Consider the following 16,764-nt stretch of genomic DNA (forward strand, 5'->3'; position numbering starts at 1 on the left):
AGAGGAAGAGTGGCTGGAAAAGCTGCCCATTGGAAAAGGTTCTGGGGGTGCTGGTCAACAGCGGTTGAACACTAGCCAATGTGTTCCCAGGTGGCCAAGAAGTTTATTTTTTATTAAAAACCTATTTTGATGAGGTTCTTATTCATGCAAGAAGCTTCACTGTCTCTTTTGTACAGCTCTGGGATCTCTTCATGTACTATACACTTTTTATGCCACACAACTGCTGCCAAAACTGGAATTTCCCCCATCACACAGGTTCCAAGGCTAAACTAGAATCTAGGCAGAATGTGTTCACCACAAGAATCAAGAGTTCAACAGCTCCAAGTGCTAAAGTAACCACAGATGCATATACAGCCACTGCTGTTGCCTTTTCCCAAGATGGGAAATACCATCACATCCCAGCATGCAGAATCTGGAACCATCACTGATGTAGCTTCACAGCTGAAGTGTGAAAGCATGAATAGCACTGCCAGCTTATGCTGAGCCTCATGGTGTCAGCTTATGCTACAGCCCTGCTGGCACCAGGGTACTGAAACAAACTTGTTAAATCTCAGTTGTTAGAGGAGATTGCCCAGCTGTAAATTCAAAAAGTTCAAAAAGTCTGCATCAGCCATCTTGTTTCAGGAGCAGAAGCATAATCAATCCCACAGCTTCTTGCTCTGAATTCTTGTAATTGTTTATGAAACTTACCTGAAATATCTCTGCATAAATCAGGCTCTTGCAATAGAGGAAAATCTCTTATGTTTCTATTTCCAGAACCACACCTTAGAGTTATTTTTTTTTCCTACAAATACAAAGGGCTTCAGCCATGGTGTGAAGTTCCAAACTTCATTGAGTAGAGAACAGTTGTGGCTTTGTATGTGAAATGCTTAGCAAGTTAAGAGCCCCCACAAGGCACAAGTCAGTTGGAATAAGGCACTACAGAGATATCCAGTAGTACAGTACCGCTCAGTAGCCCATTTAATTCCATGTGAACTCTACATATGGTTGCAGGTGCAGGCTGTATAGGTTTCTATAATCATCACTGACTGAAGCAGTGCTCCTTTGGCCAGGTATATGTACATGTCTTTGGCCAGATATATATCTGTATCTACATATCTATATCTGAATGTTAGCCAACATTGGTGTCTTATTCTGAGATAGGGCATGGATGAACAATTACTGTATATTAAAGGATAAAAAGAGATGCCTTCTCCATTTAGTGGTAATTTTTTCCCAGTTTTGCTGCACCAGAAGAGTATAAAATAATCCAACTCCTGTGACTAAGACCAACCTAAACTGTCATTGTCTTGATAAATTGACTTGACAGAACATTGTATGTCCTACTAGTCATAAATCTCAGAAATTATCGAACAGTTAAGATGGGCAAAGGAATCAACTTTCATACATTTTCCAAATCTTAGAACACCTCATTAATTCCATCTGTTCTTCTGCAACTTTAGCAAGGTCACAATTTTATGAAGCTGGGAAATCTCCTCTTAAGTAAAACCCAAGTATCTGTGATGGCAATGTGCTGAGCATTCAAGTTGCATCCTCTCGCCATTTGCCTTGGTGCCAAATGGTACTTTCCAGGGCAACTACTTATGCAAATACAGCTGCTCTTGGTGTCAGCCAGCTGCTGTGTCCACAGCCAGCCTCAAATACTGCCTGCTTTCCATATGTCAAAGCATGGTGGAAACATGTGGGTGTGTGTGGAAGGGAAATGGGCAAATTAAATTTCCTCTGAAGTAGTGGTGACTATTGCTATCTGTCCTTTGAGGCATTAGATTCAGCTCTGCAACTGGGCCTGCACTTTTCCTCTGCTCTTCTCTTTCCCATACCAGAAGCAACTCAGCTCTCCCATAATTACGGAACAACACCATTTAGCTTGGGTATGCCAGCAACCAGCCTATGTCCAGTTGGAAATTAGGCATTCCTAATTCTCCTTGTGGTCCTTCCCCATTAGGAAATCACTTTCAGTTATGAGGTCACTGATGCAGCAGGTCCAGATACTTGTCGGTGTAGTGGTAATTGTGTTTCCAGAGCCAAGGCCCCAAAACAGAGCTCTAAAGCCAAGCCCTGATCATCCTCACTACAGTCAATGGTTAGAGATTTGTATCAAGCCTCAACAGCAAAGCTGGGGCAGCTCAGCCCTTGGCAGCAGGACTTACTGCACAGAAGAACCTGAAAATCCTTGCTGAGTGTGCAGAATAATATCACCATTCACATTTAGTGCAGCAGCCCAATGTGGTAGGAATGAGCTTTTCAGCCTGTCTTTAATTGCTGGTGCAATTCACTGTCACACTGTGCTGGCATCAAGCGTGGAACGCAGAGATGCCTGTAGGGGCACAGATCTACAGGGGTACCAGCAGCACATCTGGCCATGCAATGCCAGCCAGAGACAGGTCTGCAGCACAGTGCTGCCAAGGGGCACAGAAAGCTCAGAGGTGAGCTATGGATGGAGCTAATTTGCATGTTTATGAGATTCTGCATTACTGAACAGCACTCCTTCATTTACTTTTGTTCATTCTCCTGTGCTAGGGACACTTTGATTTTAGCCTCTGGAAAATTCCAGGGTGTTGTAGATTGCAAGGCAAGATGCATTCAGTTGCTATTTGTTAGAGGTGTGGCAGTTATCTTCTCTTAATTGGTCAGTTTTTTTATCTCTTCCACAATCAATTCTCCCCCTGGGGAGACATCTGCTGTTAATGGCCTACTGAATGTCACTGCATGGCTGATGAAAGTGGCAGCATCCCATTGTGAGATGCTTTGCCCAGGGAGAGGAGCCAAGCATTCCCACCTGGATATAATCTTGAGTTTCTGGCTTTTTTTCTGCACTGGATTTCCCAGAAGAACAGCTGCCTCTTTCACTACAGGAAGACTACACCCTTTTCTACAGCATCACTGCTCCGACAAAACCACACCTGACACTCCAGGACGACTGCAGCCATAATTTCCAATTGGACTACTGCCAACCACCCAGGCCAACAGGATGTCAGGCTGTATTCTGACTCTGTCAATGTTGTTTTGGTTCACTGCATTGTTTATTTTATATTTTTATTTTCTTCCCTAATAAAGAACTGTTATTCCCGCTCCCATATTTTTGCCTGAGAGCCTCCCTTAATTTCAAATTTATAACAATTGGAGGGGGGGGTGGTCTACATTTTTTTTCCATTTCAGGGGAGGCTCCTGCCTTCCTAATCAGACACCTGTCTTTCCAAACCAAGACACAGGGCTTTATTCCTGTACTAAGGGGTTAAGCATGAGTGAGAAGCCAGTAAAAAGTGTAAGCTTGATTAAAAACAGATCAAATATTCAGTCATAATAAAAATCCTTTTAATGAGTCCAATTCTGATACATTCAAAAGGTAAAAATAATTTGTTCTTACTGAGAAAGAGACGTAAATTCCGTTTATATTGCACAGTCCCAGTAATTATGAAAGGGGTTGCCAATTCCACAAACACAAGCCTTTCACTTGTTTTTAGTATTCATACATATTGGCCCAAAATAGGAGAGAAGAAAAAAGGTGTTTTCTCTGCTAGCAGAGCATTCAGGCAGAGTGCTGGTTCTGTATCTCTTCAGAAGGACCATATACTCATTGGTATGAGGCTGACAAACTATAATTATTATATGAAATACTGGAGGGGATTTGGAGAATGCTTATCAGTGTAATTAAATGTGAGCTTTTGTGAGCTATTTCCATTTTATATAGTTATATATTAACATATTATATGAACAAAGGTCTTTTGCATAGTACAAAACAGAAGAGGTATGAAAAGATGTTTTAAACTGCAGATCTCTATCAGCATGCATTTGCTGACATGTAATTATTCCATTACATATATAACCTTTAAAAAAATTATGATATTGTAGTTGGAAGTGAGGGATGTTGTCTTGGAAAAGGTCAGAAGTTATCTTGGAAAAATAGTTTTTATTAAGAAATTATTTGACACAGTTTCTGTTTATGGTAATTATTTAACTGAAATTATTTCAGGAACATACACAAACTCCCCCTCACACATGCTTTGGATTTTTAGCAGCTTCCTAGTTGTGATATCTGAAGTATAGTTTTGGCTACAACTTATGAAACCTCTGCTCACTGCAGTGAGTGCTGTGTGTGTCACTAGAGGATCCCCTCCACAAGATCAGATGTGTACACACACACAGAGTATCAGACTGCTCTTTATAGAGTAGGTGCTTTTCCTGAGTGCCACTCTCAGCTTGTTAGCAAGCCAAAGAAAATGATGTTGTGGCTTGTCTAGCACAAAAAGTCATCAATTGTTTCTACCACTGACAGAGGATCTGAGGAGTCTGAAGGCGCACATTGGATTGCATAGCCCAACATACAGTGTTTCCTCCTCCCATGGCCACTTTGGCCTTCCTTTTTGAGCTTACAGGCACCAATCCAACTAGCAGGCAGCCATGCCAATTTAAATGGAGTGAATGGACTACCAATTGACATGTGATTCAACAATATTTCAGGAGATGGAGGTCTGCAGTCCCTCTAGCAGCTAATGACAAACTCTCTTCTCCCCAGGAAGTTTTTTCCTGAAAATCGATTATCAAGTACTATCATCTCCTTCATCCCTGTTCCTACTGTCCCTTAGGAAAGAATAGCAAGAAAAGAAACTTCTGAGTGAATCACTTCCACTGGGCACATAGGAGAGGGAATATGAGAAGCATCCCCCATAAACCAAAAGAGTATTTAATCAACAAATAATTCTGTAAGAGACCAACACAGCAACATCAGAGATACGAGTACCCCTCTAGAGAGAGTTAGCTAGCTTTTCCCAGGCCATCCAAATGTCCCAAATTGGACTATTTTGTTCTATCCAATTTAAGCACTATTTCCAAATTGCTTCAGGCTGCTTTTTTTCATGAAGGCACTGCATGTGTACACAATACATTACATTTAATTGCTTTAAGGATCCAACTTTATACAGTAGATATTTGATCTTAAGTTTCCTCCTATGGACAATTTCTCTCATCTAGACTGGCTCTGGTTATAACAGAATTTGTACACAGATAAACTGAGAGTGAGTTGATCCTCCTTAGTTCACCTTGTTATTTAATCCTATCAGAGGTGAAGCATCAAGAGCCACAAAACTGCACAAAGTAATGCCCTAGCTAGCATGAGAAATGCTGAAAGTGGGTCCAAAACCTGGCCCCAGACTTTGCTTCTGGCTGTCACAAGGAGATATCAGTCAGACTGGATCCAGAAGCCAGTATGGACACTCTCCCTGCAGTTGATTCTTAAGCACATCCCATTCTCTTTCCCACTCCTGCCCATTTCCAGTATGTAGGAAAACCTGGCACTTAGCCCAACCATGCCTGGTAGACTTAACAAATGGATGAGATTTTCTTCAGGTGTTTCTGGGTAACTAAATGGACTTATAAGCAGCAATTTTCGTTGAATACAGTGACACGTGACATCTTTATGTCAAGTAACCTGTCACAAAAAGAAAACTGTGTTTAGGTCCATGGCAGAGGAACAGATCCTGCTGAGCCCTAATATGCAGCCACAGTTCATTTTCACCATTTACCAGACACATTTACCCAAGCCCAACACTGCCATCTTACATTGGTAGCATGTACACCATACACCACTACGTGCTCAGACCCTTTTTGTACACATCCACATGTCTACTGGTCATGTTCTTTGTACTGAAATTGGTACAAAGCACCACAATTTCTTTTTAAAATCCATGCACCCATCTGCCAGTCATGCCACATTTTTCCCCAAGAATTTTGTCCTGGGTTGTAAGATAAGCTTGTATTCTCTTTGCCATCTGTTGAAGGCAAACCTGTTGGGCAGGTTTGTTATCTTTTCCAAGAACCGGTTTTGCTCCTAAGAGGTAATGGTTTGTTAGTGGGCCATTGACTGATTCAATGCAGGGCTGGTAACGTAACACCATCCTATTGTGAGATGTTCCACCCAGAGGGGGAAGCCAAGCACTCTTTTATTGGATATAAGGGGGTACCTTTTTGGGGACAGAGCAGCTCTTTACTTTGGGGGATTGCCAGAGAAGCAGCTCTCTTCGGCGGCACTCGCAGCGAAGCAGCCAGCGCGCGCTGAGGCGACAGCGGCGGAGCTCGGAGGCAACCCCGGCACAGAGGAAGACCGGCCCCACTGCCACCAGATCTTCAGAGGAAAACTATACCCTTCTAAAGATCACCACTGCAGCTGCAGTTCATCAGCCACTGCAAGGGGAGCAATCGTCCCAGCAGGACTGCCACTGGCACCCCGAATCCTCAGGTTGTGGACTTTTTTCACTGGTTTTGTTTGTACCGATTGCATTTGCCTTTTTAAATTGTTGTCTAGTTTTTCTCCTAGTAAAGAATTGTTACTCCCATTTCCATATCTTTGCCTGAGAACCTTTTGATTTAAAACTCCTAGTAATTCGGAGGGAGGGGGTTTACCTTCTCCATTGCACAGGAGGCTTTAGCCCTCCTTCGCAGACTCCTGTGTTGTCGAACCAAGACAAATTTCTTCAAGGTAAAAGTGAAGATGAGCAGAAGAAATCCCTGCCGCTTACATGGACGTAAGCAGAGAAACCAACTGTTCAGGAAGATACGGCATTAATCTCCCCAGCCCTAGAAGCAGATGGTGATAAATGAATGGCACATTTGACATATTGGTTGTAGTCACCCAATGCGTTAACCAAAAAGAGATCAGATCACAGCAGCATTGGCTCAGACCCTCTTCCTCCAACACAGGAAATTCCATTAACCCAGCACAGTACTTTGTGCTTATCCTTCCAAGCTGTTCTGTTCTGAAAACTCCACAATGGCTCAGAGACACACATTTGTGTCAGTGTCACATTGGATTGTCACTTTCCAAACAGTAGTGTATGCATATGGTATTTTATACTAGCAAGGACAATTTCTTTTAAGATACTTTACAGGGTCTCTAAAATCGAGTGAGAAACTGTAAATACTCTAGCAATGGGAATCCCATCTTCATCCCATCCCCAAGTACTAAAAAAAGAAATTTATAGGAATGCTATGCAAAGGATGTATGATTTTAAATGAATTTTTGTAACAAAAAAAGAAGATGATGATTAAGCAGGTGCTAATTAAGTTTTAGAGGATGAGTGCTGATCTTTCAATAACCAAATATATAAACATAATGGAATAAGACATTTTCTCCAATACTTATGAGATGATCAAAGCAAGCCAAGTTCCAGACTACAAAACATATTTGATTTTTCATTTTTGGCAGGCAAGTAGAGAGAATAGATGCTCCTCTCAAGTTCTCCCGTCTTCCTCCCTCCTAGCATGACTTTGAGTGGTGGAGATAAGGAAGAACAGCTTTGAGAATTCTGAAGAGCTGTACAATGATAGGCACTCAGGTGGACTGAAAGAGGGGCTGCCGAGCATCCTGACTAGGCTGGGCATGTCTGTGTATGTCGTACATTTATCCATTGTGCTGCCACTGCACAGTGGGGTTCCTTCATCAGTTTGTTTTTGTTAGGCAGGACTGTGTTCTGGAATTTAGACAGCATCAAGACACATCTTCATTTTTGTCATGCCATTAACTAGATATGGAAGCCTGTGGAGGGTTATAGGCAGAACTAGACAGGCACTGGTCTGAAATAGTTATGAAAATGCTTCATTCCTGAATCCCAGCAACACTCAGGTTGGGATTGTAGTAGTTGCTGGGAATGTAAAATAAAATTATAGTGATGCCTAAATATTTTAAACTTTTTATATTTTTCATATATTTGTAGCTTTGTAGATTGCTAATGCATGGCTGTAGCTCCTATAATTTTTACTACCTTTTTCCCCTACATTATGGAACAATAAGTTAACCTTCTAACTACATTCCTGAAATACTATGTAGTCTTATTCCAAGAAGAGAACCAACTACAAGGACATTCTGTTTTCTAACCAGAATCTGGAAAGCCAAAATAAAGTGGGGCAAAGAAGCTCCTGGACTGATTCCAAAGAGGCAGTACCCAAGGAAATATTACCTAACCAACTACTCTCCTAATTGGACAATATATGATAGGTATACTAATCAACTAACCTGATAAAAATGGTAGAGTTACTGTGCCATGTGCAGGTTTTGCCATACTGCGTACCTGAAGGCTTTCAATTAAAGGTTTGCTTTTATATTATCATTCTAACATTGTTTGGGAAGCTTTGTTCTATTTCCAGGCAACAATAGATTAGGACTTGTTGCACCCCTACACTTCTTGGTTACTAAGGCCCATGCCCCTTAACACAGAATTTTCTCAGTCAGTTACTTTTGTGGTTCTGGCTTATATAACTGTTTTTCTGAGATAGCCAACATCAAATGTTCAAGAGGAAAGAATAAAAAAAGAGCTATGGGCTTTCTAATGCTGGTAAGTTTGAGTCCTACACATTTGCTTTGGGAAGGATCTGCATTAAGTACTCTAATAGGATAATCTTAAAAATGCCCAGTTCCCCTTATCAAATTCTTGCTGTCAACAATGTCCCATAAGAATGAGAAGGCCATCAACTTTACAGGAACTTAATGAACTTAAATTCCAGAAATTACTTTTAATTTCTTTTTAATAATGTATGTTTCCTTATAATATGAAGCTTGCCCATACTAAACTGCCTTCAAAACACTAGTCTAATGCCCTGCAATTGAGATGAGCCATTAAGACAGCTAGAAAATATTGTGGTATTCTGCAGTAAAGAGTGAAGAAGTGGGGAGAAGCAGATAGTTGTAAGACAGTACTCTGTGAAACAGTGCCTTTTTGAGATCTCATTTCAACTCTCAGTATCAGATTGACTGCAGTCAAAAATAGATCTATCACAGGAGGGAGGTGATAGAAGGAGTAAGGTCTGCAGCTAACCTTAGCTAGGTTTTGTCACAGCTCCATTGGTAGGTAGAAGTAGCATTGAGCTACATTTTGGGAGAGTCAGAGGACTGCAAATGGCCTTTCATTAACTTAGCATTGCTAAAAATTTCCAGTTTGTGGTTCTCCAGTGCTCATCTTATGAAAATTAACAGCCAGTAAACTTTATCTGAGATGACTTCAGTTCTTCTTTGATTCTTTCTGCTTTTAATCTTCCCCTCCTAGGCCATGATTTTCTGCAACTCCATCTGTTCTCTTGGCAGCTATCTGAAAAAAGATAAGATAGAGACAAGTGGCAAAAGACTCCAGGAAAGCTGAGATATCCAGCACTAAAACCAATGACTTTTGGTCAAAGTCTCTTGCTTTTCTTCAAACGGTGGAGTTTTAAAGAGAAACCAGAAAGGCTGCATGTGTTGGATTAGTTATTTACTGATGGAACATTGATTGATTCAGTATTGTCAGATTTCTAAGAGCTGCAGTGTGCTTGGGCCAAGGGCAAGGCTGCTGGATATGCAAGCCAGTAGGGCTCAAGGATCAGAATCCAGGCACTGGTAGGTATGGGCAGTGGGGTAACCCAGTAATCTCCATTTATGGAGCATGGCAATCCTACATAACTTACAGAGCAGTGGGATGGATGCAGGGGTGTTGCACCTGAGAACAATTTTCAGTCTGTCTTGTTTTGGCATTTCTTGTAGTCTAAAATCATTCATGCAGAAAAACACAGAGCTTCTCTTTATCTTTGGGAACAGGCCACACAGGATATATGTTTAATTAAAGCTGACTGCTGGAGAGCAGGGAGCACAACCATTTTCCATATGCTGTCTGGGGGTTTGCTTTTGTGGGGGTGCAGGAGAACAAAAAGAAGTAAGGTTTGTTTACCATAATACAGCTCTCAGCAGATGGGTGTCTCTATTTCAAGGCAGCTCTGATCAGTGCTAAACTAGTGGGCACTGATGCTTAGGGGGCAGCACTGACTGAGCAGAAAGCCCCAGGCACTTGTCCAAAAGGAAGATAGAGGATTAAGGGAATTTTAGGAAAGTTTTCTCCATTTGGCCCTGTGATGTGCAAGCTACAGAGACTTTCAGTTTTTTGGACCTCTATCATTGTTCCCTCTACAATACCAGTTTTTAAGAAGGAGAAAAAAAGCATATCTCCTTGGGATCCACAGATGAAAGACCAAGGCAGCATGAGTCATGGAGCCCCTTTGCTGCACAGTCCAACTTTCTAAGAAGCCAGAAAGGTGAGCTGACTCCTGAGCTCACTAGACAGCTTGTGTTAGCCAGGAGGTTTGGCACAAGCCTCTCTAAAGCTCATCACAGAGCAGGAATTGCTGTGGCTGGACAGTTCATTCACAGATACCCCTATCAAGGCTGCAGGCAGCTGGCTGCATGACACCTCTTGTCAGGAGCAATGTTAAAGACAACTGAATAAAATTCAGTCAGCTGTTTTCTCTCAGAGGAGAGAGGGCTAATGTTTCAATTGACAGCATGGGTAACTTCTTGGCCAAGCTATCTCTGCATTTAAGATAGGTCTGGACTGTCAAATCCTTGCCTCTGGAGCTTGCATCCCAGCGATATGGAGCAAGACACTGACAGGCTCAGGCTGTTCTCAGTCCTCCCTTTGCATCTGTGCTTACCCTTTTCCTCTGCTGCTCCTCCACACACTGGTCTCCGTGCTGGCAGCAATTACCCCAGCATGCCTCCTTCTCCTCTTCCTGGGCCCCTTCCTCTTTTGTGCCACCCAGCTCACCCAGAACACTTTTTCTTCTTGCTGGTTTTTTCTTCCAAGCTTTCATCAGTATACAGCCCAAGAGATAATAATTTGTTTATTTTTAAAGCAATACTTTGGAAAATAACTGTTCAACAGTATCCTCATAGATGGGGAGAAATCATCTCCACAATCACCTGCCTGATCAGCCTATGATAGTGTGTGCTTAATTTCAGTCTCTGCAACAGTTTGAGGGAGGCAAAGTAGAGGATGTACGGAAAAACGGTAGGCAAAAAAGGCCCTGAATCCACCCTCTTAATTGGTTGACCACTGCCACCTACCAGAAGTATTTAAAACGAAACAAAATTACAGATCCACACTCCAAAGTAATGAGGTTACATTGCCTCTCTCCCTGTTTTTCAAAGGCTAAAACAAGACTCATGCTTTCTGAGGTTTTAACTCCTCAGAGGCCACATGTTCAAGTTATGTAGCCTTTCTGGCTTATGAAGTAAGATTTGTTTTAAAACACAACAAAAAGCATAGAAAGGAAAAGAAAAAAACAACAAACCAGCATCAAAAGTATTATCCTGACTTATGCAGATAGTAAGCATCTCAAGGCTCACTTCAAACCTCAAACTTGCAAAAGCCGACAACACCACAGGGTGATAAAATCCAGGTAGCACCAGACACTCCAACACTGGCAGGCCCTCTTAAATCACAGCAACAAAAATAACATCTTATCTGAAGACTTCACAGCATTAGGAAAACAGTTGCTTTCCTGGAGCACTTCCTTGAGGCTTAGAAGTGGCAGTGAGGCTCTAGGACACTTGCCTTTTCCACCCAGATGAGAGCTGCTTTGTCCTAATAACAATTAAGAACACAACTTCTTAAGGTGGGAAAGGGTCAGCTTCTTCCACAGGTTAACCCTCTCCCTGTTCCTGTCTGAGTGCTATGATGAAAAAGTGAGGGCTTGGGCTTGAAAAATACCAGATATGAGCAGGATCAAGAGATGGAAAGAAAGAAAAAAATTAACAGGAGTAGTCCCCAAGGTGGAACCCAGTCCCTGTGGTGTATGCCTGGGGATCACAAAAGAGAAAGAGAAGGAAGTGGTAGAAGAAGAGTGCAAACAGCCCCAGAGCTCCAAATTCTCCTGGGCATTTGATGAACTTGGATTTAATAGGAAGAATAAGATACCCTTCCCTGCTTCCAGTCATTCAGGAAGAGCTTTTGGTACAGTCTTGGAATACCCATTTGCTTCCAGTCACAGGAAGAGCTTTTGGTACAGTCTTAGAATACCCTTTTGCATCTCATATATTTACCTCCATCAGGCAGTATCTGCTCCTCACCACCTCCCTGGTGGGTTCCCCATGACAGTCATCTCCCCTGGAGTGGGACTTAAGGATCCCAAAAGGCCTGGAGGCAGATTTCTGCCTTTGAGCATGATCAGCATCTGGTGATGGTAAGGGGCACAACTATTGCAGAGATCTTAGGATCTCAGAGGTTCAAGACAACTCTGCTTTGGGCAGAAAACACTCAACGCTGGTGTTGAGCACACATAAGAAATCGTGAGAATAACGGTCAAGAGCTGACTGCAGCTGCAATGCTCAGTGTGCCCACTCTGATAAGGATCTGAGAGATGTTTTTTTCTTAAAATGCCCAAAGGTGACTGAGCCTAAAATCCTGAAACTTCACACCACTCTTCCTTTCCCAGTTTCCCTTTTACTTTTCTTTATGTTTCTACCGTGATAATTAACAAGGCATTTCATCTATGTACAAGCTTCCATTTCTCAGTTTTTCATCCATCCTTGTTCCTTCTTCTTTTTCCCTATGTTTTCCCTCCCTTTTGTTTGCTTTCTTCGTGTATAGTATTGTAGTTGTGCATCTGCTGTTTGAACAAAAGCAGAGAACAGTGTAGTTCATTTAGGGAAATGCTTGAATTAGAAATGGCTGAAATGTGGGGCGTCTATTTTTTAAAAGATTCTCTTTGGTAGTTGTTGAAGGCTCTGGAGCACAAGTCTTACGAGAAGCAACTGAGAGCACTGAAGAAAAGGAGGCTGAGTGACCTTATCACTCATCACAACTCTCTGAAAGGAGGGTGCAGCCAGGTGGGGGTTGGTCACTTCTCCTCAGTAACAAGACAAGAGGAAATGGCCTGAAGTTACACCACGGGAGGTTTAGTTTGGTTATCAGGAAAAATTTCTTCACTGAAGTGCTGGTCAGGCATTGGATCAGGCTTCCCAGGGAAGTGGTGAAGTTACCATCCCTGAAGGTAAAAGACATGTAGATGTGATGCTAAGGGACATGGTTTAGTGGTGGGCTTGGCTGTGTTGGATTAATGGTTGGCCTGAATGATCCCAAGGGTCTTTTCAATATAAATGATTGATTGTAAGTGATAGGATGTAGGAGCTGGAGTATTTGTGTGAGCCTGCTTGAATATAGACTCAAATATGATCCCAGCACTTGTCCAGTCTCTCACACTCTCACTGTCAGCATTGGAGGGGAAGCAGGCTACAGTCACTGTGGAAAGAATTCACCATCACTGCGAGGCTTCATCTCCTGCTGCCTTCTCCTACCGCAAGTGAAGCTCTGCTCGTGGCAGTGTTCGTTGCACGGAGACCTTATTATTACCCTTCACCCCCTTCTCAGGTGCCTTAGGGAAACCCCAGGACCCCAAGCCCTTTTTCCCTCCAAGGGAGCCTCTCACAGCCCTCACAGGAGCCAGGCTGTGGCTGCCCAGTGCTGCAGTTTCTCTGGCCCTGCTCTGGATGTTTTGGCCCACGATAGGCACACATTATATACCTGCTGGGACACCCCGCAGCTCCTGCCACTGCAGCAGCCAGAGGCCCTGCAAGGCCTCCCTGGCGGTCACTTGCCCAAGGTAAGAAATGCCTTAGTCACGATGACTGGACCAAAGAAGCCCCTCTTCCGCCTTTGGACCCTCGTTATCTCTCTGTAATAGGTCACATTCACCTCGACCCTGGCTATTGCACAATGTCCAACACCCCGGTACCCCGTATCAACCCCCATTTCTGCCCAGTTCGGCACAAGAGCTTCACAGGAGCTGCCAATAAAGACACTGCTGTCTTTACAGACTTCTCCTCTCTCTTCCCTGTGTCTGCCAAGGCACTTAGTGAGCAAAGAACTGAATTCACCAAAGAGCTGAAATAACTTCAGAGCTGCTCACTAAGCTTGCCCACAGTAGGGAAGCTTGCCTGAGGGACCTGGACAGGCTGAGCCCATCAGCCCAGCGCTCTCCGGGACACCTACACCGCGCTCCCCTGCCCGCCCGGCGGCTCCGGGCAGCGGGAGAGGACCCGCCGGGCCCCGCGTGCTGCCTGGCTGTACGTACACACACTAGTAAAAAACTGCCCTTAGTCCTCTTCCCACGTCTTTGGCTGAAAGCCCCTCAAGTTCAAAGTCAGAATAATTCAGAGAGAAGGGGGTCACGTTCTCCATTCCAATGGAGGCTCCCACCTTCTGTGGCAGACACTTGTCTTTCCAAGGCACACTGACTACAGAACTGACCAAAACCTCCACTGAAACTGATGTATGGAGGATACGGAGAATAAAAAGTGGCAACCACTTGGTAACTGAACACCAAACCAATGAAGATCCCAGACCCCAATAATGCTGTTGATTTAGACTGTTGCATGAGGTATGGGGAGTTTAGCTCATGAGGGTATAATTGTTCAGGGATTTCTTTGTTTGACATCCCTCTTTTGAGGCATCAAGCTCAAGACACCAATACCATAATTGATTTCTTGCAATAAACCTATCTAATGGAAATGAGAGCCCAATGTCTAAAATTTCTGCAACACTAGGATTTCCAACTTTGGATGAAATATTTTGTCTTTTTTATCTGATAAACACATTTTTAGTGTTTTGTTTTCCTGTTTTGCTCAAGTTGATTACTTGTTTTGCTTATCTCTTCTATGGTTTCTTTCTCTTGTCATGTTCTCAGTCCTCCTACTTGTGCTTGTCCTGTCAGTTCTCTGCTACTATTCCTGGTAATGCCCAGTAGTGATCTGCTAAGGTCACTTCTGTGCTCTAGGGAGGCTTCACAATAAATGTCTGCTGAGGTAATTTAGCCACTGGTAAGAAAAAAAATCAGCTACTTCACAATATGTAGGAAATATATAAAAGAAAACACATTTAAGGACATGTTTCTGTCCCAAAAGAAATAGAATTAAAGACAGACAAAATTTTTCATGAGATGTATGGGATTGTGAAACAAATACTGTGAGAAGGAAAACTTTTGGTTAGTGCATTTTTGCCCCATTCTCCACAGGCTGACATCAGCAGCAGAACAGGTAAGGTAAGGGAATAGAACTGTTAGCCCCCTTCTCTCTGCTCCACTCCCCCTTGGAGTAAAAACTGTTCATGTAATAATTAGACTACTCTTTCACCATCACTGGGAGTCACTGTCCCCTTGGAACAGCTCTAAAAATAGCATTTTCCCTTGAACTTTCTGCCAAGTGACATGAACACTGACCCACTGTGGTTTGTTTTTTCTTACAGGAATGAAACTGTTTTACACCAGTTCTGTTGTCCAGCAGCTGACACAGAGCAGAAGCCTTCATCTCCAGACTCCTCACCAAGGTGGGAAATTGGTGTCAGCAAGACCTTTTTTTTTCTACTTCCTTATCATCCATCACTGATCTTCCTGCCCCAGACAAAACTCACATATTATACATGACAATCCTCCTCCATCTGCCCCTACATCCCATGTTCCCAGCATTGCTGCCCTCTTTTCCCTCCCAGAGATTATTATTCATACTGTTGTGTAATTGCCTGCAAACCCTCCCTGATCTCCACTCACACACACACAAAATCTTTTTTCAGCCTCTCTTCAAACATCCACTTCCGTTGACCCACATTCATGCTTGTACCTCTTACTGTATGTGACACTGACACACACATACTTCACTCTTCTCCTTCAAATTGTTTGTCTCACACTATGAGGTTCCTGGACACACACACTGTAACATTTAAAGTACAGCAAAAGTCACCCAAAAAACTCAGGGTTCTGTCACACACACTGAGACGGGGTGTCAAATGCGTCAAATGATGTGAGCTTGCCAGTGAAGAATAACTATTGACATGTACTATTAACTATCATCAGCTTGTATCCAGTCCAGTCAGATGTGGGGACACCAGCAGTTCTCAGCTCTTCCCCATCAGTGTAAGATGTCAGTGCCAAGACCAAGGGGTCCAAAGAGCTTCAGAGGTACTCAAGATGCATATTCTTCATTTAGCTTCCACACTTGGCCTTGTCCCTGTCTTCTTGCCATCTTCTTCCCCTCTAACGACTTCCCACCCTTACCTCTTACAGACCTACTCTGTTTTCCCAGGCCTCATTACCCTTCTGACAACAGCAAGGAGCTTTAAAGATTTCTCTCATTACACTGCTAGACTTTTACCTCTGACCTTTGGCAGCTAGTGTTACTAGCACTAGCAGAGCTCTGAACAGAACTGGGCAGCTGAATTGCAGTAGTGAGGCTACTGCATTTTTATAATTACATTTGTCTTGTTCTACTCACTGGAGCAGACTGTGGTTTCTGATTTCCTTCCAAGAAAAAGTGTGAGTGCTGGACAACAGACATGTGAAGAGTGAAGAGAACAGAGATGGATGGGTGGGTGTGCTCATAAGTAGGGTTTGGCCACACTTGGAGACAGGGTAAAGAAGAACCTCTCTTGCCCATTTGTGTATGAAGATGGAAGGGTTAACCCTCACGATCAGTCTGTGCTGAGGGCATTCAGGCACTGGTGAAGTTTACATGGCAGCCCTGTCATGGCAGATGGGGAGATGCTGGCAAAGAAAAGGAGACAGCAGAGGAGAAGACCATGGATATTTCTGTGGTAGGGAAAGCCAACTCTCCTTTACATTTCCGGAGTGAGAGAGTTTTGTTGAAGTGCTCTAGTTTATCTAGAACTAAGGATCAGTTTTGCCATAGTGTTCTGTCTTTATACCCTCATCCATGACCCTGCCTCATTCTTGTGCCAGCCTCCATCTTATTTCTGATCAGATCCCTTCTTCTAGAATGTTCTTATTCTACAAAGCTGCCAGTCATACAGTCTAAAGCTCTAGGATCATTTTTGTCATGTTCTTTATCAGGCCTTCCTTTTGTCCTCCTGACTCCCAAAGGCCCTGCCTATCCCTTGAGCCTGAGTTTGCCTGCCCCTGCTTTTGCAGGGATTTGACAGGTAAATTGAAGAAGGAGTGAACACCTGTTTCAGTAATTTAACA

General features: G+C 43.1%; 1 protein-coding gene across 4 annotated transcripts in view; it reads left to right on the forward strand.

Moving 5' to 3' along the window:
- IQSEC3 (IQ motif and Sec7 domain ArfGEF 3) overlaps positions 1-16,764 on the forward strand; it is a 103,475-nt gene that overhangs the window by 31,441 nt on the left and 55,270 nt on the right. For all 4 annotated transcript variants that reach the window (XM_021535074.2, XM_021535077.3, XM_021535076.2 and 1 more), the window contains exon 2: positions 15,036-15,116. In XM_021535074.2, the coding sequence (XP_021390749.1) occupies positions 15,036-15,116 (81 nt within the window). The remainder of the gene's footprint in view (positions 1-15,035; positions 15,117-16,764) is intronic.

The sequence above is a fragment of the Lonchura striata genome, chromosome 5, assembly GCF_046129695.1.
Source record: "Lonchura striata isolate bLonStr1 chromosome 5, bLonStr1.mat, whole genome shotgun sequence".
In the NCBI taxonomy this organism is placed as follows: Eukaryota; Metazoa; Chordata; class Aves; order Passeriformes; family Estrildidae; genus Lonchura; species Lonchura striata.